Below are 26,455 nucleotides of genomic sequence, written 5' to 3' on the forward strand. Positions count from 1 at the left end.
CTAGGTACATGAAACAGTGAGACAGGCAAGCAATGGGGTTGAGGAATTTAGTATCTTAGGGAATAAAACTAAATAAGGGAAAAAAGGAGGGGCACAAAAAGATAATGTCTAGTAATTGAGTGGTACGAAGATGCCATATGAGGTCAGAGTTCTAAGGACAAGTTCCCAAGCTGCAAGTGAGTTGGAAAGGCCGAGCAGTGATCAAGAGTCACACTGATGGGGTTGACAGGGTGGATCGAGCCTACAAGTGCACGTGTGTCTGTACCACAGACACAGGTCAAGAGCCTGGGAGCCCAGGGTGTGGTTGGGTTTCGCGTGGCTGCCGTATTAGAAGAGAATGAGTACAGGAAAGCTCAGGTTGTGCAGTTGGGGGGAAGGAAGCTGAGGTTACTTCTACTTGATGGCTGGCTTACATTTAGTTCCTGAGACGCTGGGGCTGAGTGAGTGAGTGGTTAAGGTGGGTACAAGTGTAGAAGAGAAACTGCAGAGACGAGAGACTGAAACACACTGCCTGGAGCGAAGAATCAAGATGAGCCTGGAGTGCTTCCTCTGCATCTCAGCCATGCACGCAAAGCACAGGCTCATTCCTATTCATTGCTGCCACAAACTACTTAAGGATAAATATTCATCTTGTCTTTATCTTCAGTGTTTCACAATGCCTGAGAGTATTCAAAATTGGTCCTGACTGGAGGTATAGACAGGTGGTAAAGTGCACCTGGCAGGCACAAGCAAGCTCCCTGGGTTTGAACCCAATAACACAAAGAAGACAAAATAACACAGACTTTTCTGAAGAGATGAATTAACTGTCGATTTCATTGGTTTCTACCTGAATTCCATCTGGCTACATACAATTCTTCAAATCATTACTCCCACATTTGCTGCTGCATTTTATAAGAGAACCAAGGATGAGAGTAACAGAAGAGAGGCCAGGGATGGATCCCTATATACAGGGGACTGTCCTCTACTGACTATGTGATTTTCTGTCACTTCACTGTGTTATTAAAACATTTAAGTTGGGGGCTGGAGAGATGGCTCAGCGGGTAAGAGCACTGACTGCTCTTCCGAAGGTCCCGAGTTCAAATCCCAGCAACCACATGGTGGCTCACAACCACCCATAATGAGATCTGACACCCTCCTCCGGTGTGTCTAAAGACAGCTACAGTGTACTTACATATAATAATAAATAAATCTTAAAATAAAAACATTTAAGTTACCTTGCATCAACTCCATCAAAGACTTTTTGACTCTCATTTCCAATGACTTCTTGCTTTAGATAGTACAGCATCCTTACACGAAGCAGGACTCTATGAATATAAATAGATAGGTAAACAAATACATAAATAAATCAGCCAACCAACCAACTACAGGAGACACAAGAATGTTAAGTCACTAAAGAAAAAACAGTCAAGGTGGGGGATTATCTATAGACTTTTGTTAACTTTCTGGTCTGTTTTGTCTGTCTGCTTGTTTGAGAGGATTTGCTAAGCAGCTTTGTCTGGTCTGAAACTTGCTGAGTAGAAAATGCTTGCTATGAACTCATGGGTGAAGTCCCCTGCCATTGCCTTCCCCAGCAGACAGAGAACAGGTGTGTGCGCTACCCCTTGCTCATACAGAGTCTTTTAATAATAATGATTAAGTATGATCAAGTGACCGCCATCACTGATGCTACACAGAAGATACTAAAAGATCTTTATAATGGTCATCATTAAATGCCCAGGAAGGGACAAGCTTATCTGGAGATTAATTTTATTGCTGATAGAACTACATAAGACATTTCATGAATACGTGAAGACACCACATGAAGGTAAAAGCTTAGACTGTGCTCTCACTAGACTCCGTTAGCACCAGCACATGCAGGAACGTGAGTGTCCCAAAGCTGCCCCCCACGACCTACTTGTTGCAGTGGTGCTTGACGTGTTTCTTGTAGCCCTCGTCTTGCAGGAGCTGCTCTGGGTTATATTTCCGGAGCCACTCTGCTTTCTGGATGTCAAAGGAGCTTGTCTGCGTCTTTACTTTCTTCCCCTTTCGGCCCCTGGGCACAGGAGCGGAGAGGCCTGTAACGATGAGAAGTACAATGGAAATCACAAGTACCTTGTAGAAAAAGCTATTATTTGAAAGATGTTTCGAATGCAGAAGGTTGCTGGAGACTTTCTGGAGTCTCTGTAGGTTACACAGAGGTCTTTAGTACATTAACGGTAATTGTGCTAAGATAATTACAACTCAAACACAATTCAAGATGGCTTTATAAAAATTAAGTCAATTTTACAAATAGAGACAATACTCACTTTGGTGTCCTCTGATGCTGTAACCTACCCCCTCCTTTACTGTAGGTTCACTAGATATGAGAAATGTATTTGTTCTCTTGCTCTCCAGAATTTGCTTTATTAATAACAGGGAATGGTTTAGCCTTAAGACAGCTAAGGTCATCTTTATGTCCTTGAGAGTTTTATATGAATTTCTTCAAAGAATAAAAGACCATCACTGTTCAGGTTGACCACATGTGCCACACTTGATCAGCTTTCCAGAAAATGAAATCAACCACAACTCTCAAAACCAAATCAAGAGCCGGGCGTGGTGGCGCACGCCTTTGATCCCAGCACTCGAGAGGCAGAGGCAGGAGGATTTCTGAGTTCGAGGCCAGCCTGATCTACAGAGTGAGTTCCAGGACAGCCAGGGCTATACAGAGAAACCCTGTCTCAAAAAAAAAAAAAAAAGAAAGAAAGAAAGAAAGAAAGAAAGAAAGAAAGAAAGAAAGAAAGAAAGAAATCAAACACTCCTCTCCAGTCTATCTCAGAAACCACGCTTCCTCCTGTGTGCTTTTAAAATCCTTGGCATCTGTTTCTAAGTCTGAGTTGTTTCCAGACCTTCTTTCCTGTACTTCACTCTGGTCATAGAATCTGCAGGACATCCGTGCTAACTCAGGGGCCTTTAGCTCCGCGGCTGTAACTAACTAGAGTGTAGTGAATCACAGTGTGACCAGAAGAGCTCAAGTTTATGAATGCAACACGTCAGACTTGTTTCACTCTTAACTCTTGAAAATTACTAATGATACAACTTTGACTACTTCATCTGGCTTTCTTTTTTTACCTCATTGGTTAACAGAACGAGTAAATTAGAAGAATGTTTTCTTGTTTTCATTTTTTAAAATTACTTTTAGCATTCAAAATAATGCACTTCATTTTGAAGAAATGGGCAGAGCTTGTGAGTATAGGATCAAATGATGTTCATTTGTGGGAATTTTTGCAGCCAGTATATTTAGCTTTGCATCTAATCTTTAGTTTTCCCCCTAGGATTGCCCTGACCAGTGCACACACTTATTTACAATCGTTACACCTCATACCTATTGATCTTTTCCTGTCTCCAGAGGAAAGGCTCTGTCAGTGTAAACTCTGGCTGTAAGAGACTGAGGGTATTGGGGACCTGAGCGCCTTTAAGCAGCTGTAATCACTATCTGAATCTTTTCATGTCTGTTTTTAGGGGCCCCTGGTATCACAAATTCTTTTGTGAAATACAACAGAGTTTTTGGCTTTTAGAACCGATAAGCTAAGAATTAACTGTTTCAAGGTTAACAAAGTTGTCAGCACCTCCCTTTGCTTCCATGTTCCAAAATGTTATTGCTATTTCCCCTCTCAGTCTCCCTATTTTTGATGGCTCATGCCTGTATTTTAAGTGTGGAATATGAGAATACACAGAAGTAGATGACATGCTAGGATGGATTCTCATGTTCTGCTATTCTTAACCATTAATGCATGGCCAGTTGGTTCCACCTATATTCTTTTCTTCAACTACTCATATATTGTTTTGACATAAGTCAAAGATAGCTATAATTCATGAATCTCTTAGTTACCTTTATCTAAAAGGTAAGGAGTCACTTATGTCACACATGTCTGGAAAGGGAATAATTTCTTCATACTGTACATTCTGATGTAAAATCATCTAGTAAAGACAGGTAATTTTCCCTAGGTTGTCTTAGTCATGAAATAAAGTAAGGCCCCAAAATGCCACAGACCGCTAGGATACATCTCTTTTAGTTACACTGGGGTTGTTTGTCAACTCTACTAATATTTGGGGACAGATGGTTCTTCATGGACAGGAACTGTCTCTGTATACCCAGAATCTCCCCATTAGATACCAGCAACATGCTCAAAGTGGGGATGCACAAGGTCCTCCCTCTCCAGTGGAGACTCACTGGACAAGCTCCCCAAGCATTCCCAGTCCTACAGTTAAGTTGTTGAAAAGTGAAGTCTTCTGTTCTATAGAATTCATCAAGCTTAATCCCTTATATTTCCTTCTTCATTTTATATGTGCATTTTAGGAGAAGAGTGAAACCATATTTGCGTGATTTTTTTTCACCTTTACCTAAATGCTAGTTCCTCAAATTAATTGATTTGTCTCCTATACTGACCTCCTCATCCAAAACAAATGCTTGGTACTGTGCTAACTGGGAAGTGTATAATGACTCCAGCATCATTTCACAATGTTGCTTCCAAGCTGTAGCGGTTTAATTAATTCATCTATACCCCGGGTCTATCTATCCAGCCGGAATTTAAAGCTGTGGGGCTCAAGGAGCTTTTGTAGTCTTTTCATACCGCATACATTGGACAAGCATATAGTCAATGGGTAAGAAATATTTTGTGATTCTGAGGAACAAAATTCTAACATAATTTTAAAAGCACAGTAATTTTTCATTTTTATAGAAAGTGCAATTGTTTTATGGTAAAAAATGTATTATATATAGAAATGAACATTCTGTCAGCAAAGTCGTGAGGAAATACACTAGCACAAACTAATGACAGAATTTCACTTTGGACAATGAACTAATTACTGCTGTTTCACATACTCCAAAAAGCATACCAATCCTGAGGATTGCTATAAAGCAGACTGTGATTCAGTACATCCTAGGTCCGGGTGCTTACAGTATCCCGGGAGACGGGATGATTGACCCAAAGATCATATCTAAGGCACTAAAGATGCAGATACCATCAATAGAGAAAGGTTTACACACAGGTAATAGAAGGAGTGTACAGAGGTGTTTTTGTTTTTTTGTTTTTTAACTGATGCTTATTTTCAACTGTGTCAAACTGTAACTAGATAAAATGCCTATCATTAAAGAAGCTACAAGTCAAACTATCAAACTCCCATATCATGGAATACTAAGAAAGGGTTGAGAAATGTGACAAAGCTACGTGGACTCACAGCGATACACTGAGAGGTCAAGAGTTTGCAAAGTGACACAAATTCAATAGTAATATAAGCGTGCGTACCCACCCACCCACCCAAGTCCACAATACTGGTATAGACTGAAGTTTGATTTTTGAGTGTAAACATTACCTTCGTTAATTCTATCTGTGTTACTTTAAAATTTTACATGAGAATACAGTATTATTTATACAAGATCTTTTTTTTAAAGGAGACAAATACACTTACCTAAGTGATTCTGCAGCTCTCGAGTCTGGCCATCTTCAGTGGGAGTGATGAGATCCCATATGAAGCCTTTAATTTTTTCATCGCCCCGATAGTGAACGAGGCAATAGGCTAGGAGGGCCCGGCAAATGACTTCCACATCATGCTCATTCAGCTGCCGCTTAAAACGCCCGTGAGACAGGATCTCTCGCCATCGGCCCCACCTGGTGAAAAGGGACAGTTAGGATAATACTCAGGTAAGTCTGAGCAAAATCCTAACTCATGCATAAAGGCCCCGAACTACAAGAATTCTGCCATTATACAGCTTTACGAATGGTTTCTCTTGTGTGTAGAGCAAAGCAGAATGCATTAGTGACTTAGAGAATGTCTGACTCAGCGACAGTGACACTGTCTGCTTTGTATTACTAAATGTGCACATGGAAGAGTGAGGAGCTTGATGTGAACAGTTCACTCAAAACAGTGTAACCACAGAAAAATAACACATGCTAACACAGAAATTGTGCATACTTTAAAATAGATTTTGTTGATTCTAATAATATTGAAAATATTTAAGTTTATAAATAGTATTACATAAGTAACTTTATATATAGCATATGAAAATATTTAAGCTTATATATAATCTTTTATGACAAACACTGAGTATAACATTTTACCCATAAACCAGTAGGTTTTTCTCCACTCTAAAGCATTCAGTCCTCCCATAGCCACCGGATCGGTCACAGGGTCTCCGGAGTTTGGGTTTCTCTTCTCCTTCACTTTCAGCTTCAGATAATTCAGCCAATTCATCTTTTGTGGCACTAAAGGGTCTGGTTTGCTTCCGAATTCTTGGGGTGTCAATAACTAAACTGTTCTGTAAAGTTTAATTTTACAATTAAGAAAGGTACTTCCACCATTTTACTTACAATAAGCCTTTTAATCTTCAACTCCTAAATTACAGAAACAATAAATAGTATTAGAAAGAAAAATTGAGTAACTATCAGACCTGCTACCCTAGCAAGTCAACTTAAAATACTCTCTCTTCTTTAAAGAACTTATGTATTTATTTTATCTATGTGTGTATACTGACTGTCTCTCTTCAGACACGCCAGAAGAGGGCATCAGATCCCATTACAGATGGTTGTGAGCCACCATGTGGTTGCTGGGAATTGAACTCAGGACCTCTGGAAGAGCAGTCAGTGCTCTTAGCCGCTCAGCCATCTCTCCAGTCCCCAAAATACGTTCTCTTAAAAGTGTTATGATAGGGCTGAGTTCAAATCCCAGCAACCACATGGTGGCTCACAACCATCCGTAACAAAATCTGATGCCCTCGTCTGGAGAGTCTGAAGACAGCTACAGTGTACTTACATATAATAAATAAATCTTAAAAAAAAAGTGTTATGATACATGTATAATTCATGTCATTAAATTCATAGACTAAAAACAATTGGGATTTTCTGTCATTAGTATAAACATTACTGTGCTTTTACAATAACCATAATATATTTTAGACTCGATTTCAACTTTACAATTTGTTTACCTAAAGCTGATTAATAACTTAATTTGGGTTGCTTTCAACTTTAAAATAAATAAAGCTAAAGAAATCTTTTTGACATAAGTTTTATTTTAAAGGCAAAAGAACAATGACATGCACAGGAACTGAATTGCTGGTCAAATGTTATAAATCATTTCATGTCTAGAAACATTAAGTTAGTTCTGTACAAAATAATTATGTTAATATGTAAAGACAAGGCAGTGTCTGGATTCCACTGGCCAATTCAGTTTAGCTCATTCTCTGTAACTCATGTGCCTGCTTCTCTACTGTGGGTACTATTGAAACAAAGGTCATTAAGATAGTTTCTGTTTAAAAGGAATCCAAAGTTTGGCAGTCAGATAAACATGTTAAACTAAATATTACTCGAGATGTAATGTTTTACAAGGGAGGAAGAGTACAAAAGCTGGCTGGGAGTTAAGGTATGAAGAATTTTTAAAGAATTCGAATTTGCAAGGTAGGAGATATCATTATAAGTAAACAAGGGGCCCCGGATGACATCAGATGCTTAGGAAAGCCCCAGGGCAGAAAATAATACACAGCAGCAGAGGAAGCCAGGGTCAGAGAAGACAGGTCCTGGTGTATTCTATTATTCTATTTTATACACAGTGCTCTGTACTTATAGACAAGTAATCTTAAGAGTCTCTGGTATAAAGCTAAGATTTTTGTTTGTCTAATGTACTTTAGAAGGCATATACTGAGAACACAGAAACACCCAGATTGTACGTTTTATAAAGACTATATATACATATATCATGTATATGAGTGCTATGTCTGCATGTACACCTGCATGATGCCAGGAGAAGGAGTCTAATCCCATTGTAGATGGTTGTGAACCACTATTTGGTTGCTGGGAATTGAACTCAGGACCTTGGGAGAGCAGCCAGTGTTCTCAAACACTAAGCCATTTCGCCAGTCCCATTTTTTTTTCTGAACAACCCATTAATTGTAAAATTCCTTAAAGGATTTACCTGCTAGAATTATTATTATTGTAGATTGGGGGTGACTTTACATTTCCCTCATATCTTCTACATGCAGTAATTGGAATTTTGTAAGAAAGAATTGTCAATTTTTCCCCATGTTTCCTTTTTATTCTTTTTAAATGATTTGTGTTTGAATAATTTTAAGGTGCATTTTTCTCAGCATCTTTTAACGTTTGGTTGACTTTCTAAATGACAGAAATGCAAACTCACATGAACATCTGCTACACACAGTAACCAGCCTGCTGTCGCCTTCGTAAATACTTACTCTGCCACTGATGGTGTCTATGTCTAGTTCTGCTTTTTTAGCCCATTTTTGCCAGAAGTTGGGATCATCTAAGGAGATATCCGTCCGGTTTCCAGATGCTACAAAGCTTGCCTGCAATATAGAATGAAGCTGTGAAAGTGCTCAGACATTGACAAGGTAAAACATTGTAAATAAATGATGATCTCTTTTCATTTACTGTTCACAGTATCTGAATCTGGCACATGTACAAGTACTTAAGCCATGCTCCAATACAGTGGCCTGAAAGACAACATCATTTGTTAAGGCAAAAGGTTTTTAATGCCAACACGGGCTAGAGTTTAGGAGCAAAAATAAGCAAGTTACTATTGTGGGTTAACTTGAAAGCTTTCAATAAACAAGGATATATCTTTTTTTTTTATAAGCAGGAAACTGCATGAGACAAAGGCATAATTTCTAAAATACTACAGGAGCATTAAGAAATTATGGTAGAATTAACCTGGTGTGATGTCTCATGTCTTTAATCTCAGCACTCAGAAGGCAGAGGCAGGCAGATTTCTCTGTTTTAGGTCAGCCTGAGCTAGTTAGTAAGTTCCAGGACAGCCAGAGTTGTGTAGAAAGACCCTGTCTTAAAGAAACAAACAAAAAGGAACAGCAAAAAAGAGAAAGAAAAGAAATTATGGAAAAATTTAATTTATGGGCTAGCACTACAGTACTTGTGCTCCCCTTTAGCAAATAAATAATTAAAATTTTAAGTTACATATTTGTTTCTTATTTCATGTATGTAGTGTGTATATGCATGTGTGTGCATGAGTGTGTTGTGTGCATGTGGGGGCCCTTTTACTCACAGGTCACTGACCAGTCACAGTGTGTGCCACTTTACCCTGCTTCGTTGTTGCTTTTTGTAACCTAGAAAATGGAGATGCAAACTCGGGTCCTCACACTTGCATAGCAGGCACTTTAACGACTGAGCAATTGTGTCAGACTATCTTATATGTTGAAGTTAATATGATTACCTTTTCTACATAATTACAAATACACCACGTGTGTGGTTGTGAATATGTATATGAGGGGATGTATATATGTGAGGCTCAATGAGTGGCTTGCTTGCCTAGCATGCTCTGGGTATAAGACAGCCTCTCTTAGAACAAAACAAAATAAAACAAAATCCTGAACATGGTTATGACAGCTAATTTAGCCTGTTCTAAGATGAAAAACAAACTATATTACTTTTGGAAAGTAAGATGTAAACACCAGTGCCAGTTATGCGTGAGGACCGTGATCCTGTGATGTCTGTTCTGGTGTCACCTCGACTGCATCCTGAGTTAACACAAATGGCTGGCTGGGAACACCTCTGGAGAACTGGGTTTTTTTTTTTGTTTGTTTGTTTGTTTGTTTTATTAAATCATTCGCAGTAGGGACACCCACTTCTAACCCGGATCTTTACGTTAGACAATCAATCTGGGCCACACATTTTCCTGGAAGCCTAAATAAAGGAAGGGAAGGGAAGGGAAGGGAAGGGAAGGGAAGGGAAGGGAAGGGAAGGGAAGGGAAGGGAAGGGAAGGGGGAGAAGGAAGCTCTCTCTCTTTGCTTGCTCTCACCTTTCATTACAAGTCCATTCCTTCACTGGCTTTAGAGCCCACTTCTTTGGGATTCTAGTGTATACTGAGGACCAGGTGAGATACTCCACCTCATGCACTGAACAACTACTGGACTATTAGACCTTCTGTTGAAAGGCAGCCATTAATGGATTAGCTGGACCACAGCCTGAAAGTCATGCCAATAAATCCTCTTTCTATATAGAGAGACTCATTCAGTAAGTTTTGTTATTCTAAAGCAGTGGTTCTCAGCCTTACTAATGTGCGACCCTTTAATACAGTTCCTCATGTTGTGGTGACCCCAGCCATAAAATCATTTTATTGTTACTTCACAACTCTAACTTTGCTGTTATGAGTTATAGTGTAAATATCTGATATACAGGATATATGTGACCTTTGTGGGGGTTGTGACCCACAGGTTGAGAACCACCGTGCTAGGGACCCTCTGGCAGACCCTCACTGTGTGTTGTTACCTTAGCAAATGTTGACCCACGTCCTTCTGATTCGATTGTGATAGTTTTTGTACGACGAAGTAAAATCTGGTCAATATCTTCCTCACAGAATTTAGAGCCTTCATCTTCCTCCTCCATAATGGCTCCATAGGCACCTCTTCGAAGCAGGTCTTCTATTTCTTTTTTGGAAAGCTGCTGAATCTAAATAGAAAAGTCAGAGTGAGAGACAGATTCCCTTTGGGGATGTCCGACTACCACCTCCAGCTGACTACAATAAGGAAATCACAGAAGGAGATGAAGTAGAGGTCTATTCGAGAGCCAATGAACAGGAACCTTGTGGTTGGTGGCTGGCCCGGGTGCGGATGATGAAGGGAGATTTCTATGTCATTGAGTATGCTGCCTGTGATGCTACCTACAATGAGATTGTCACTCTGGAACGACTTCGACCAGTCAATCCCAATCCCCTTGCAACCAAAGGCAGCTTCTTTAAGGTTACCATGGCTGTGCCTGAGGATTTCAGAGAGGCCTGCTCCAATGAAAATGTCCATAAGGAGTTCCAAGAAAGCACTGGGAGCCAACTGCATCTTTCTCAACATCACAAACAGTGAGCTCTTTATTCTGTCAACCACAGAAGCCCCTGTGAAGAGGGCATCAATAGTTATATCCACCTAGGGGTACCGGCTTTTACTATTTAAAGCTATTTTTGAAACCACTCACAACCTGTGTAGTGATAGCCATATATTTAATAATGGGATGGTGGCTAAGCAACCTGTTTATCGAACAGCTAATTGTTCATCAGTTGTAATGAATGTGAGAATTTTTCAGACTTTACGATTTACCTAAATGTTCCCTAAATAGGCACTACGTGCTAGGGTTTATAGACATTTGTTGTAACTGTCAAAAAAAAAGTCATTTTAGAAGTGATAGTATTTTAAAGGTCACAAAATGAAATATGGAATTACCCCTATACAATACTAAAAACATTCAATGTCTTATTTTGGGCTTGGGCCACATGTGAGAAAAAATTAACTAAAATATTATTTGGAAGGTATTGACTATTTTTTTGTTTTAAGGATATGATTACCACTTAACTAAAATGGTTTCAAGCAAACTAATGCCTAATGGCCAAGTAATCTCCATTATAGTTCTATTGATTCTATATTAAGCAAAATACCACAAACAATGGCAAACAAATCCATAACCCAAAATTAATAAAAGAATGAAGCCAGTGCTGGTAACTAGTCATTTTTAATAACTGAAAAACTTTATGGATTCTCCTGCTGTGTCATGATACAGATATCCTCGGAAGATGGGAAAACATTTCTGTTTTGGAAAGACTCTTCAGGTCCGGCAGTTCTGAAGCTACATATACAGAACAAACAGCACTCAAACGTACCAGGCAGCTCTCCAGTCTGAAAACGCCCTGTGCACAGAATACTGTTAGATGTTCCTGTTTTCAAAACACGAGTGAGACAGAGAAAATTAAAGTAACGCGGAACCCCACGCTAAAACAAAAAGTATACGTACACCGCTGACATTACTGTCTCTTCCACTCATGCTCTGTAGCACGGCTTTATCTAGGCCCAGTTTCAAGCTGGCTCGGTCAAACATCTCTCTCTCATAGGAGTTTCGAGTTACTAATCTGTAGACTTTAACTGCTTTGTTCTGACCAATTCTGTGGCAACGAGCTTGGGCCTACAGAAAATAAAAAGTTATAGATTATCTATTGAGAGTGAACTATAGATAGAGAATAATAAAGTATATGAGAATTTTTTACTATGATGAGGAAGAATCCACTATTGGCAGTAAATTAGATTTTAAGGCTGTTCTTATAGATTCCTTATGGGTCATTATGTTTTGGATTAAGTTAATCAATGCATTTACTTTTCTGTGAATGTGCGCATGTGGGCAAGGGTGTGCCAAGGATCACATATAGAGGTAAGAGGACAACTCTGAGAGAGTTCTTTCCTACTATGTGGGCCCTGAGGATTAAACTCAGGCTGCAAAGCTGGGCAGCAAATGTCTTTATCCACTGAACCATCTTGCCAGCCTGGATTACTGTATTTTAATGGGGATATGGTTTGGTGACCCTAAGGAATCCAAAATCTTAGCTGAATACAGCAGTTCCTTTGTTATCTCTGCTTGTAGGCGGCTGAAGCAGGAGGACTTTCAGTCTGAGGTCTGTGTAGGCTACATAGCAAGTTTTAGATCAGCCTGACCACAATACTAGGATGCTCACCCCTACCCCACCCCTGACACTCCCCAAAACAAACAAACAAACAAACAACAAAACAAGTCCAGAATAAAGAAGAAATCATGCTGGGTATGATGGTATATGCCTTTGATTCTAACACTTGGGAAGTAGAGGCAGACCTCTGTGAGCTAGCTTAATCTACATAGTGAGTTCCAGACCAACCATGGATACCGAATGACTCAAACTAGAACAAAATATCTAAAAATAATGATAATAATAAAAAACATAATAAAATTTAAAAACCTGAAAATTTCTGAGCATAAATATGAAAAGCTAAGTGGAAATGTCTACACTTACCCTGCATCAAAACTCATAAGCTACTTAAAACCACCCTCGAGTTGTGTTATGGGGTGTATTTGAAATAGAGATGAATTTCAATATTTATACTTAGGCCCCAAAATTTTGTAAATCTTATGAAATATAAAATATTTGAAACTTAGAACATTTCTGGTCCCAAAAATGTGGTAAAGAATATCCACCCTGGAATTTAAAAACCCTGAACTGGAGACTGAGGTGACCGCAGCCTTGGGTGACTTTATATATATATTGAGTTCCTGCTAACCTTGACATGTGGAATAAATCCTTATTTCAAGGAGTCTACGGAATATATAGTCTATCTCCTCAACATTAGTCCCATTCTGCTCATCTCAAAGGCACAGCAGTTAATAAATGCTTTGAGGCCAACACAGTGAGGCCTCCACCTCAACAGGAAAGAGACTAAGAGCACAGCTCAGTGGCACAGCCCTGGCCTAGCATGTACAGTGCAATGCAGAGATAAAATGGATAACTTCTGCGGATATTGATGCTGTGCTTGTAAATAAGAAGTTTGGACAGAGTACAGTGTTGCAGACCACTGTCTTCTGTGCTTGATATGGCTGGAGGACTCATGAAGGCAGTGTAGGTGCAACCACTGCAACAGACTTGCATGTGACAGAGCCCATTAGCATTTACCCAAGGAAGCAGCAGGAACTCAAGCATCCTCAGCCCTCCCCAAGGATCTCTAGGCAAAGCAAGCTGCTTGAAGCAACTCCCTGAAGCTGAGGCTCCCCTCTTCCCTGAGGATTAGAAGCAAGTTAAGGATGCTGGGAGGAGGAAACATTTTCTTCTCTGATATAGCTACTGATAAGGTGTTATGATCCTGTAGATCACTCTTCACCCATTACAATTATTGGAGCACCAAAATCAAAGCAGAAAGCTGTGAAGATAGAGGGATCTGGCTGGAGGACGAAGGGTCCCAGTGAGGGAGGAAGACAACAGAGAACCCTGGGGGATGAATACAACCAAAACACAAAATCCACTTTATATTCCCATGTATGAGACTGCCATATGGAAGCCCATTGTGTATAATGTAAGCTAATTAAAATGAGTGTGGAAGAAATACTATGTAACGTATAGAGTGAAAAATACTGTGTCCTTCTATATGAAGAGATTGATTTAATCTATGCATTAATCTTAAATACATTTCTGATATTTTGAATGAGATTACTCAAAAAACAATCAATTTTAAATGTTACCGTGGTGCTGGAGAGATGGCTCTGTGGCTATGAGCCCATGAACCTCTTGTAGAGGACCTTCCAAGGTCCCATAATGGCTTACAGCAACCCCTAACTCCAGTCCCATAGGATCCCACACTCTCTTCTGAGAGCACAGGTACCCATATGGTATACCTCCATACACAGAGGCAAACATTCATACACATAAAATAATATAAATAAATCTAAAAAGTTATCTTATTAAGCTTACTGATCCTTAATAATTTATATTTCATAGCTATTTAAAGTATTACTACAAATTACAGAATAATTAAGACTATCATGAATAAAAAACAAGTTTCATGTATAATTTATTCTCATTTCATATTCTTTCCTAAATATGTGTTTTCAGCAGAATTTGAGCCTTTTTTGTCACTTGTTGTTGAGATGGCATGTTTTGTGTAGCCCTGGCTATTTGGGACTTGTGTAGATCAGGTTAACCTTTGACTCTGAGTTCTGCCTGCCTTTGCCTCAGAGTGCTGGGATGAAAGATGTGTGTAGCCACACCCAGCCTTCATCGCTCTCACCATTGGTTATTTTATTTATATATGTATGTTTTTGCCTGCTTGTGTGTGTCTCATGTACATGCCTCTTATTCTCAGAGGTCAAATGAGAGCGTCAGTTTCCATGGAACTATTACAGAGAATTATAAGATGTCATGGCTGATAAAAATTAAAAACGGGTCCATTGGAAAAACAGCAAGTAACCTTAACCACTAAGCTATCTCTTGACCCCCAAACATTCTTAATATTCTTGTTTCTATGAAGCCCATAGAAAGGCGTAGCTTTCATGCCTTCAATGTCTACAGTATTTTGTACATAGGTGTATTATGGCTCAATTTTACATATACTATATGATGCCTATATTACATTAGGATAAACATGTAAATTCTGAAATTTTAATTTTATTGTAAGTTATAATTAGAGGTAGAGTTTAAGTCTCATGTGTATATGATCTTTTGGGGGAGGCTGAGATAGAATTCAAGCCTAGGACATCACTCTTAGAGGGAACCCTTTCCTGAGCTAGGGGATCATGCCCATATTTTACTTTCCCCCATGTATTATTTTATTATATTATTGTGGGATTTAGGGCTTTTTTTGTTTTGTTTTATTTTGAGGCAAAGTCTCACTACATGGCTTTGACTGGCCTGGAATTGGCTATATAGTTCAAGCCAGCCTCGAACTCAGAAATCTCCCTGCTTCAACCTCAGAAGAGCTGGAGTAAGAAGCATGCACACTCACACATGGCCTACCCATATCTTAAAGAAGACAAATACTGTATTTAATTATTAGATATTTTCATAAGTTAGTAAGGAACACTAAAAGGTGTATTTTATTATCATTAAATGACAAAATAATTTCATTATACACAGATGTTTCTTAGAGAAACACATTAATCTGTCTATATAAAAATATGAGGATCACCAAAAAAAAGTAACATGGAATTTTTAAAAAATTACCTTCCTTGTTAACCAAGAAATGTATTACCTGGAGGTCATTTTGAGGATTCCAATCAGAATCAAAAATGATGCATGTATCTGCTGCAGTTAGGTTGATGCCCAGACCACCAGCTCGGGTACACAGGAGGAAAACGAATCGATCTGAATCAGGTTTACTAAATCGATCTATGGCTGCTTGTCGAAGATTTCCTCTGACTCTACCATCAATTCGCTCATATAAATATCTATTTAAATGAAAAGCAGTAAGTTTAAATGTTGAGTATAGTGAAAAAGAAGATATAGTCTAGCAATGGCAAAGTCATCTTCCCTGTACCGCACTACATCTGATATAAAATTAAAAAGCAACAGCATCTTAAATATTTTCTGCATTTGAAACTCATGGTAACGTAAAGATACAAATGTCTGCATTCCTAGATGCACATATTTTATATTGCTAAAACCCCATTTTGGAACCTGGGCACTGTGGCACAAGGGTCGAACACTTGCACACTGATTTGTGTGAACAGAAACACTGATTTGATTTACACTGCTGCAAAAACAAACAAAATAGGAAATCTGCATAATGAGACACCACTCACATCCCTAGGCTGCTGATGTCACTTAATGATAACTTTGACAGGACAACACAGGAAGCTGTGAGTGTCCCCTCATGAATCCTCTCAGTTACTACAGCAGTGTCTGCAGAGGATGAACTGGAATGTTGTACAAGTCTCTACAGTCCTTATACAAAACAACCATTTAAAATGTCTTTTATTGAACTGATCACGAGGTCCCCAGTGGAGGAGTTACAGAAAGGACTGAAGGAGCTGAAAGGGTTTGCAACCCCACAGGAAGAACAACAAGATCCATCAACCAGAGCTCCCAGGGTCTAATCCATCAACCAAGGAGTACACATGGAGGGACCCATGGCTCCAGCCATATATGTAGCAGAGAATAGCCTTGTAGGGCATCAATGGCAGAAGAGGCTCTTGGTCCCGTGAAGGCTCGATGCCCCAGTGTAGGGGAATGCAAGGGTAGGGAGGCAGGAGTGGGTGGTAGTACATCCTCATAGAAGCAGAGGGAGGGGGAATGGGATAGGGGTTTTCTGGGGGTGGAAATCAGGAAAGGGGATAACATTTGAAATGTAAATAAATAAAATATCCAATTAAAAATGTCTGTTACTCTTTCCAACTTTTTTGTTTGTTTTTACTTTTTATATATATTATTTTTTTTAGATATTTTCTTTATTTACATTTCAAATGTTATCCCCTTTTCTAGTTTCTCCTCCGAAAATCCCTCATCTTCTTCCCCTTCCCCCTGTTCCCCAACCTACCCACTTCTGCTTCCTGGCCCTGGCATTCCCCTATACTGGGGCATAGAACCTTCACAGACCAAGGATCTCTCCTCCCATTGATGACCAACAGGCCATCCTCTGCTATATATGCAGCTGGAGTCATGAGTCCCTCCCTGTGTTTTCTTTGATTGGTGGTTTAGTCCCAGGGAGTTCTGGGGGTACTGGTTAGTTCATATTGTTGTTCCTCCTATGGGACTGCAAACCCCTTCAGCTCCTTGGGTACTTTTTCTAGCTCCTTCATTGGGGATGGTTTTTACTTTTTGGGACAGGGTTTCTCTGTGTGGCTCTGGTGTTCTGGAACCAGGCTGGCCTTGCACTAAGAGATCCGCCTGCCTCTGCCGACCAAGTGCTGGGATTAAAGGTGTGACCCACCACCACCTGGCCAACATTCAACTTTTTAATTGCAAGACATATGCATATCATTTCAGAGGCTGTCACAGGGACGTAAATGGTATTTCCTATGCTTCCTTTCTTTCTACATATTTTCTAGTGTTTCAGTATAAAACAGTATAACTTCTAGTGTCACTACTCATAATGTTAAAAAAAAAAAAAAGACAAAAAACCCTGAGGATTTGCCATAAAATTCACTATTTGAAACCGTTTTCACAGATTTATCTCCTCATAAAAGTTCTTTATACAAGGCAATCAAGAAAACGGAGACAAGTCTCTCCCACCTCCTGCCCCCAGTTAACAGCTTTGGCTGCTTTTTGAGAAGACCCAGGTTTGATTCTTAGCACCCCTCCTCCATCAGGTGGCTCACAGTGCCTCTAATTCCAGGGCCTTCGTGGGTGCCTGCACGCATGTGGTGCACATAAACTCATACACAGATGATATGCATGAATAATAAATAAAGGTTAAAAAGAAAATATAAGAATTTTTAAAGGCAATATTGTGATTTAATAATCTCATGTGGTAAAGTTGAAAGCAGTACACATTTTACTATGAGTTCATTTAAGTGGAAATACGGCCCAGAAATGCAGGACCTCAACTTCAAACTACAGCACTGCCAAGGAGTAAACAGAGTCACAGTGCAGCCTGGCAGGTTTTCTCACTTAGGAAAGTGATTGCCATGCACACTTGAGGACCTGACTTTCAATCCCCAGGATCTATGGGAAAGTGACATCCAGGAATAGCACCGTGTGCCTGTGATCAGGGCTGGGAGGAGGAGACCGGAGGATGGCTGGGGCTAAGAAGCCAGGCACTCTAGACAATCAGTGAGATACCCCCACATACATAATACACACTACACAAAGTAACTAGCAATAACAGTGAACTATATAATCATATTATATCAACTAATATCACTTTATTTAGGTAAAGTGATCAAAATCTTTCATATTAAAATCAACAGTTAAAGCCACATGGTGGTAGCACATGCCATTAATCCTAGCACTTCAGAGGCAGGCAGATCTCTGAATTCGAAGTAAGCCTAGACTACAGAGTGAATTCCAGGACAGCCAGAGCTACACAGAAACCTTGTCTAAAACAAACAAACAAGGAAGGAAGAACAAAAACAAATAAACAAAATCAACAATGAAATTTTTGATTTCCTTTTATAATATACTGCTATGAAATTGAATCTCTGATATTCTCATAAAATATTCTATATATGCTATATTTGTTTATATAAAATACTGATTAAGTTAAATTCAATGTTCATATTGTCATGAACCAAAAACTGAAACAGAATAACAAATCGATATTGAACAATCAGCAAAGACTAAAGTGTAAGCAAGTTCTAATTATTTCTATGAAATAAAACAGAAATATAAACGTGGCCCCAAAGTCTATGAGCCAGGCAAACCACACAGTGTGCCTCTGTACCTCTTATGGATAAGGTAGTCTTCCAGGATGTCAAGGCAGCGGACCATCTGAGAGAAGATCAGCACTTTATGGCCGCCGGCTTTCATTTTGGGAAGTAACTTATCAATGAGGACCAGTTTACCAGCAGATTGGATCATTGCTTGCAGATGAAAATCAGAGGCAGATGGATTGTATGTATCTCTAAATTCTCCAAGTATTTTCTCCTCAGCACCTGTGCAGGAAGGAAGCCATGAAGAGAGCAATAAAAACTATCTGCAGCTTCCAGCCACTGCAGGTTAACTCAGAACTGGGACTCTTCTGGACTTGTGTAATGCACAACTCTCCAGTGAAACTGCTCTGCTTCTACTAGAATTATTTAAGTTTGTATCTTACCCTCCACTAACATGACACTGTTACTTTCAGGAAGATATAGATAATGTCTTACGTGTCTTTTAAAGTGTTATGTAGATTTGTGTCTGCTAATGAGTGCTTCTAGGAAGGAGTAACAGAACTCCTTGTCTGCAGGGCACGCAGGATCATGGAAAGGTAAAGCAGGAAGATGGCTGGGAATCTGATCCCAGCCAGGCACTACCAGGAAGACCTTACCATGTCCTCCTACCTCACCCCAAATCACCCCAAAACCTAACACAAGAAACAAGAAAACCCCCAAAACCAAAATAAAACAAAATAATCGTGGCTCTAAAGCAAAGAAATAAATACACATACTTTGAAACATGCATGTATTTTTAAACAAATGGATACTATTTTTAAAAAAATCTTAATTTTTGGGTATAACTAAAGGATGATTATAATTGATCTAGATGTGAATGTTAGCCACTAAAATAAAGAAACAGGAAAATATCAAAAAGGAAGCCCTGTTAGGTCTTTGCTACACTTCCTCCTTAGACTCTAGACAAGAATCAAGGAGCTTTCTGTGTTCTTTCCCCAGCCTTTATAGCCACGGCAGTATGAGGATTCCACAGCGTTGCGGGTTATCTAGGATAAGTAAACAAACTCAAACATGTACAAAGGGAACTTTGGTAGAGAACCCAACAAGACCGTGCAAAGCATCATTAGGACAAAAATCTGAAACACTAACTAGATATGTAGACTGAAAAGAAACCAGGAAAACATTGTAAATGCAGACACTTAAAGATATGTTTGTCTTTATGACCACTGATGGGAGGATTCTCCAAGACAGAGTGAACTCAACGTCGTGACTTGGTGTGCTCAAAGTGGACAGAGTCACACTGCCTCTGACACAGACGGAGATGCTTGTAAGCTCTCAGAACAGCCTAAGAAAGCAGTAACACCTGGAGCTGCAAACAGGAGAGCTTTGGTTTTTGTTGATTACTGTTGGAAAGGGATGTCTGCTGTGGCTCCTTTTAGCTACCTTTGATAAGATACGGATGATTGCAGCATTTCCTGAGCTCCATCATGGTATTGACCAAGTTAGGTACGTTTGTTTGTCCAGCTCCTTTGGATAAAAATGAGAAGTTCTTCTCTAAAATAGCCCTATAGTATTTCTTTTGAATGTTGGTAAGCTCTACTTCAATAATAGTCTCTTCCTTGGGTGCCAATTTCTTCTCCACATCTTCTTTTAATCGTCTCAGCATCATTGGTTTAAGGATAGCCTGAAGTTTCTGTACCTGAAAAAGCATGAGAGAAATATCACATATGCATCTAATTATCATAGAAAGTATAATAAGATTTGTACTTATTTACAAAAAACAACAGAACACCTGTTCCTCTGTTTTCAGGTCTCCAAACTCTTGCATGAATGTTGATTCAGATGGAAACCTTAAGGGTTCAAGAAAGTGAAGAAGGCTGAACAGTTCCTCGACTGTGTTTTGGAGAGGAGTGCCAGTCAAGAGCACCTTGTGTTCCTACAGAAAATAAGAACAACTAAGTAAATGCTTTGGGATTAAAGTGAAATGGAAGCTGATATGACTGCACCACAAGCAAGTAAGTAGTTCCTGACCACAAGTTGATTCAAATGTAACAATATTCCCATGATATTCAGCAATGTACTATTCAGTAAATCAAAACAATTTTTTATCAATCTTGCAACTGACCACTGTCTGTGTTTTTTTTTGTTTTTTTGTTTTGTTTGTTTTTTACCTATTTGTGGTTGTAAAAGTTCTAAACATTTGAAAAACCATATTTTAAGGGTTTCAAAGAACAAAACGGTTATCTATCTCTTTGAACTCAATAACCAGTGTGGAAACTTTTGAATCAAAGGAAGTTCATTTTTGAAATCTAGATATTGATATTCAGTTCTTCACAGAAAAGCATACTGTTGAGTCACTGAAGTTTTATAATCCAAATAAATAAATGGCTGAATATACTTCTGATTGTAGAACTACATCAAAATTTAAGAGAAAATAAGAATTTTAATAACATACAAAAATGTGATTTGATAACAATCTCCCAAACTTATTTTCACATCTCCATATATTTATATCTAAATAATATTTATATATCTGATAAGATTGGTCTCAAAAGACAGACAAATAAATGTAAATACTGGAGTGAGATGATCTGGGGTTCACGTACACAAGGAAAAAGAGACTCTAGTTTTTATTGGATGTCATTATGCTGATTTGCTCTAGTCCTGATGCACTAATTATGTGACAGTCATTTTAAAAATGTTGCAAACACTTGCATTTTAAAGAAGCAAACATGCAAACAGTGATCTGAGCTTAAGGACCTCCACTATTATTTAGAGCAATTCCATGAACATATAGAGTTGGGCTTTTAGGTTGGTCAGATGGCTCAGAGAGTGAAGGTGTTTGAAGCCTAGGGGGACAGCCTGAGTTCGGCCCCTAGAATCCACACGATGGAAGGCGAGAACTCATCCGGGTTGCCCTCTGATTCTATGTCCTGGAGGAAGATAGGCTCAGTTTTCTATCATAGATGACAGGAGAAGTTTGGAAATTTGACTTCCTCTTAAATTATTTCCTTGATTTTTTGAGATAAAGTAGTAACGACACCATTTTCCCATTCCTTTTCCTCCCTCCAAACCCTCCCATGTCTCTCTGTGCTCTTCTTCAAATCCATGGCCAAGTTTTTCATTATACAATTTGCTTTTTCTATCTAATGCTACTTGTATGTATGTTTTCTGGGCTGACCACTTGGTACAGGAGAACCAACTGCTGTGCTCTTCCCTGCAGAAGACCACTGCTCCCACCCTCACCACTCTTTAGTTGCCTATAATCATTCGTGTATGGTTGAGGCCTGGGGTCCTTCCCCATCTGCTTTAGCACATCTAGTGTTGTTCTTGTTCAGCTCATGTTTCGGCAGTCATGTTGGTAAGGCTGTTCAGGTGTAGCTTCTGATATTCCTAGGAGATACAATCTTAAAGCAAATGCCCTGTTTCTCTGGCTCTTATAATTTTTCCAACCCCTCTTCCACACTGATCTCTGAGCCTCAGATTCAGGGGTTCTATTGTAGATGTATGTCTGTTGAGGCTCCACAACTCTGCATTTTGATAGGTTATGGTTTTCTGTAATGGTCTCCATCTGTTGCAAAGAGACGTTTCCTTGATGTAGCATGAGAAATGGCTTTTTATAAAGGAATTTAAGGTTTGAAATTTTGTGGCCTTATTTTCTTTTCAATGGTTCATATCTACAGGTCTCCTCTATTGATTGTGATTTGGTGTGTGAGTATCTGCCTGAATGTATGTGTACCAAATGCAGGTCTAGTACTACAGAGGCTACAGTAGGAGTGGGAGGCCCCCGAACTAGAGTTGGTGATGGCTGGGAGCCCATGTGGGTGCTGCTTACCAAACAGCATCTCTGCAAGAGCAGAGTGCTCTTACCTGCTGCAGCATCTCTCAGGCCCTCTTCTTTTAATTTTATAAATAATTAAATCTTATCTTAGAAAGTGGTACAGCTTTATAACAAATGCTAATTAAGGCCAAATAAGCAAAATATCTCAATTAGCAAGATAGGATTTAAAATACCAGTTCTATAAAAATTCAAAACAACATTTTAGCATTAGTTTTGAATCGCCGTGTCCTTTTCTACCTAGCTAGATAACTAAGTCAAAATGATACTTTAAGTTTCTTACCAGATTCATGAGTTTCAAACCCTCCAGGAGTTTACAATTTTTATTTTTTAACCTGTGTGCTTCATCAATAATCACACATCGCCAGTCAATTGCATTAAGTTCTCCACAGCCCCCAAGAATCATTTCAAAGGTAGTGATGATGGCTTGGAACCGGTACGCTCCTCGGATGATGCGCCCCTAGAAGGTACCAAACAATGAATGAAGAATGCCTTAAGTCCACTTTTTTATTATGGCATAAAAATAGAACAGGTTATAAGCTATTTTTCATTGATATTTTTACATACACAGACACTTAAAACATTCATTACTAGAAATATATTATATAGCTGTTCAATAACCCTGCCTATGAGGCTGGGAGGGGAACTTGGTTGGTAGAGGGCTGCTTCTGTAAGCTTCAGAAAGAACGAACCTCAGCTCAATTCCCAGCACCTACATAAAAAGTGTAGGTGCTCAATGTGGTGTCACCAGGCAGTGGAGTCAGGAGGTGGCCTTAGGGACAGAAGACCAAGCAGTCTAGCCTAAGTCAGCTCCAGGACAAAGACAAACCTTAGCCTCAAAGGTTGAATGGAGCTCCTGAGGGTGAAATCTAAGATGTGTCCCCCACCCCGGACCCCGGCATGACTACACATGTGTATTATTTAAGCACAAATAACTATATCCTAGTAGAATGTCTCAAGAAAAGAATAGAAGCTGGGTGTGGTGGCGGACATCTTTAACCCCAGCACCAAGAAGATAGAAGCAGGCAGATCTCTGTGGGTTAGAAGCCATACTAGTCTGCATAATGAGTTCCAGACCATGCAGGGCTGCATAGTAAGACTGTTTCAGGGTTAAAAGGGGGTGAGGGGAGAATAAGTCAATTTTAAACATGATCATTATAAAATCTGGCCAAGGAGATTTTAGTACTAATGTTTAATATTTATATATATGAATTCACATTTACAAAAGCAAACAAATTATGAGTATTATAAAAGCCGTGTAAATTATTCAGTATTGATTATCTATGTACTGGTCTTTTTCTAGTTGCTGGAGATATAAAGGAAAGTAAAACAAAGTATTATCCACGTAGGACCTAGATGCTCATGCTCCTACTATAGGACACCACTAGTAAGAAAGCAGTGAGTCCGGTGACATCATTGTGGTCTTCCAAAGGACAACAGGGAGAATGTGCTGGGAGATGACACACAAGCAAAGACCTGTGCTGATATCTGTATATCTGGAAGAATTCGTCCCAGGCAAAAGTAGCCAGCACCAAGGGCCTAAGGGATGCTTGATAGCATGCAGATGACATCAAGGACAGAGTAGCTGCAATCAGTGAAGAAGGCTGAGGGACTGGGGCAGACAACAGTCTGGAAACTGACTATAAGATCTTACTCCCAACAAGAAGCAAGTAAGGGGACGGGATGAGGTTAAGAATCTCTGACTGTGGGAGCTGGAGAGAAGATGGCTCAGTGGTTAAGAGCATCAACTGCACTTCGAGGGGTCCTGATTTCAATTTCCAGCAACCACATGGTAGCTCATGGCCATCAGTAATGAAATCTGACACCCTCTGCTGGTGTGTCTGAAGACAGCTACAGTGTACTCACATAAAATAAATAATTAAAAAAAAAAAAAAAAAGAATCTGTGGCTGCTCAAGTGGAAATAGTCTCTAGATGCCATGGACAGGATTCATAAGAATCTTTATGCATAGGCCGGGCACTGGTGGTGCACACTTTTAATCCCAGCACTTGGGAGGCAGAGGCAGGCGGATTTCTGAGTTCGAGGCCAGTCTGGTCTACACAGTGAGTTCCAGGACAGCCGGGGTTATACAGAGAAACCCTGTCTCGATAAAGCAAAAAAAAAAAAAAAAAAAAAAAAAAAAAAAGAACCTTTATGCATTATCACAGTGCTGTCAGATGTGGCCAACTCTGATGGAGATCTTGATGGCAGCAGCAACAGGTTTTATAAGTTACAGGTGTGGAACCAGATATGGAGAAGACTCAAACTTTACTCAGGAGAAGTGGTTCTCAACCTGGGGGTTGTAACCCCTAGAGGGGTTGCATATTAGAGATCTTGCATATTAGGTATTTACAAGTCATAACAGTCACAAAATGACAATTATGAAGTAATAACAAAATAACTTTATGGTTGGGGTCACAGTATGAGGGAGGAACTGTTGGGAAGGCTGGGAACCACTACTCTAGAGCTTTGGCTTTGGATTGTCAGAGGCTGTTCACTACTATTAGGAAACTAATGATTGCTGTCCTGTTAATGTTAAGACTGAGATAACTGGAGATGTTAACTAGGCATTTTATAGGACTCTAAAATTTTGGAAAGAATTTAGAGTTGATATGGCTTTGGGAGTTTCTGTCAGCATGTAAGTAAGGTTATGCTTATGAATGAAAGAGGATGAGAAGAAGAGAGGCTGAGGACACTGGACAGCTATAGCACTGAGGTTAAGAGGCTAACAACCCTAAGTGCAAGTGAGACGCAAACCTTAGCTGTTAAGACTGAGAGGTTGAGAAGCACTGTGCCTTTGGATTGCTTTGAGATGATCGCATATTGTCTTCACTGTCCACCGAGCTACACAGCAGCTTTAGAAGAATATTATTACTATGCACAGTACAAACTCATGTCATTTCAAGGCTTTGCAAACAGGATTTCTATTATAGCCAGGGCTCTTGGGTCTGATTAATAATAGTTTTGCTCTGCTCTTTCACTGTGATCTACATAAATTTTGTTATGACCCATTTCACTCAAGTACAAAGTTAATTTAATAAACTCTATTTTTCAAGGTTGCTATTATAAAGATTAAGTAAAAGAATATATAAAATTATTTAAAAGAAATTGTTTATGTATATTCTTTCTATATGGTACTCTTTCCTGAGTTAAAAAAAATAGCAAGGTTTGCTACTACTGTAATTCTTAAGCTATGGAATAATTTGAAAACATAGAAGGAAATATCCAGCTAACAGATTAAATTACATTTGTAAGACTTAACTTTGAAAGTTGTATCTGTATATATTTTCTTCATTTTCAGTCATGCTGAAATTAAAATTTTCTAGCTAAGATGTTAGAAATCTTAACATTACTCATAAAATATAATATTTAATATATAACATTCAGTTTAATTATGTATCAAGAATCTCTTGGCTTCGGACTATCATTTATACTAAACTATAGTATTACATTAAAGTTACAGCTTAGATAAAAAAAAAAAACTCTTAAGATCTCAAAATTTTAGTTGAGTTTTCTATAAAAAAGTGAATTCAGATGCTCGGCATGGGAGCACAGGACTGTAATCCCAGTACGTGGTGGACGCTAAAGTGGGAAGATTCCCAGGAGTTTAAGGACAGCCTGGGCTACACAGCAAGACCTCTAGCTTAAAAAAAAAAAAAAAACAGTTACATAATTATGTTTATGACACCATAGGGCTTTACATTTCTGCAAATGTTTGATAGGGAGCAATATAAAGGAAATCACACTAGAATTCAAGACGCCATAATGATCATAAAGGTGCAAAGGTGGTAGTTTTCTCTACGGTGGGGACTGGATGGTGGTGCATATGCTCAATTTCATACACAGGCAATGTTGTCAGCTTTGGGAACAGAAGGGAAAGTGATGTCACACAAACAGACATGGCTGCACACTCATCCTCAGCAGGAACTATAACAGAAGAATCAGTTACAGTGGAAACAAGAACACAAGTCCATGCCCGCTATCTTCTTGCTTAGAGTTCTGCTATCATCACAAGGCCATATTGCTCTGTTTTTGTTTTTGCTTTTTCTTAAGGACAAAG

At 39.2% G+C, this 26,455-nt stretch overlaps 1 protein-coding gene across 10 annotated transcripts in view; it reads right to left on the reverse strand.

The window, feature by feature from the left end:
- The window catches only part of Chd9 (chromodomain helicase DNA binding protein 9), a 234,216-nt gene that overhangs the window by 38,096 nt on the left and 169,665 nt on the right, over positions 1-26,455 (reverse strand). For all 10 annotated transcript variants that reach the window (XM_029480616.2, XM_029480617.2, XM_029480612.2 and 7 more), the window contains 12 exons: positions 22,680-22,856; positions 20,351-20,494; positions 20,002-20,257; positions 18,630-18,840; positions 15,501-15,696; positions 11,755-11,922; positions 10,249-10,428; positions 8,201-8,311; positions 6,078-6,274; positions 5,428-5,627; positions 1,895-2,054; positions 1,215-1,304 (listed from right to left, as the gene is read on the reverse strand). In XM_029480616.2, coding sequence (XP_029336476.1) covers positions 1,215-1,304; positions 1,895-2,054; positions 5,428-5,627; positions 6,078-6,274; positions 8,201-8,311; positions 10,249-10,428; positions 11,755-11,922; positions 15,501-15,696; positions 18,630-18,840; positions 20,002-20,257; positions 20,351-20,494; positions 22,680-22,856 — 2,090 coding nt within the window. The remainder of the gene's footprint in view (positions 1-1,214; positions 1,305-1,894; positions 2,055-5,427; positions 5,628-6,077; positions 6,275-8,200; positions 8,312-10,248; positions 10,429-11,754; positions 11,923-15,500; positions 15,697-18,629; positions 18,841-20,001; positions 20,258-20,350; positions 20,495-22,679; positions 22,857-26,455) is intronic.

This window comes from Mus caroli, unplaced genomic scaffold (assembly GCF_978045245.1).
Source record: "Mus caroli unplaced genomic scaffold, Mus_caroli_1 scaffold_10, whole genome shotgun sequence".
Lineage (NCBI taxonomy): Eukaryota > Metazoa > Chordata > Mammalia > Rodentia > Muridae > Mus > Mus caroli.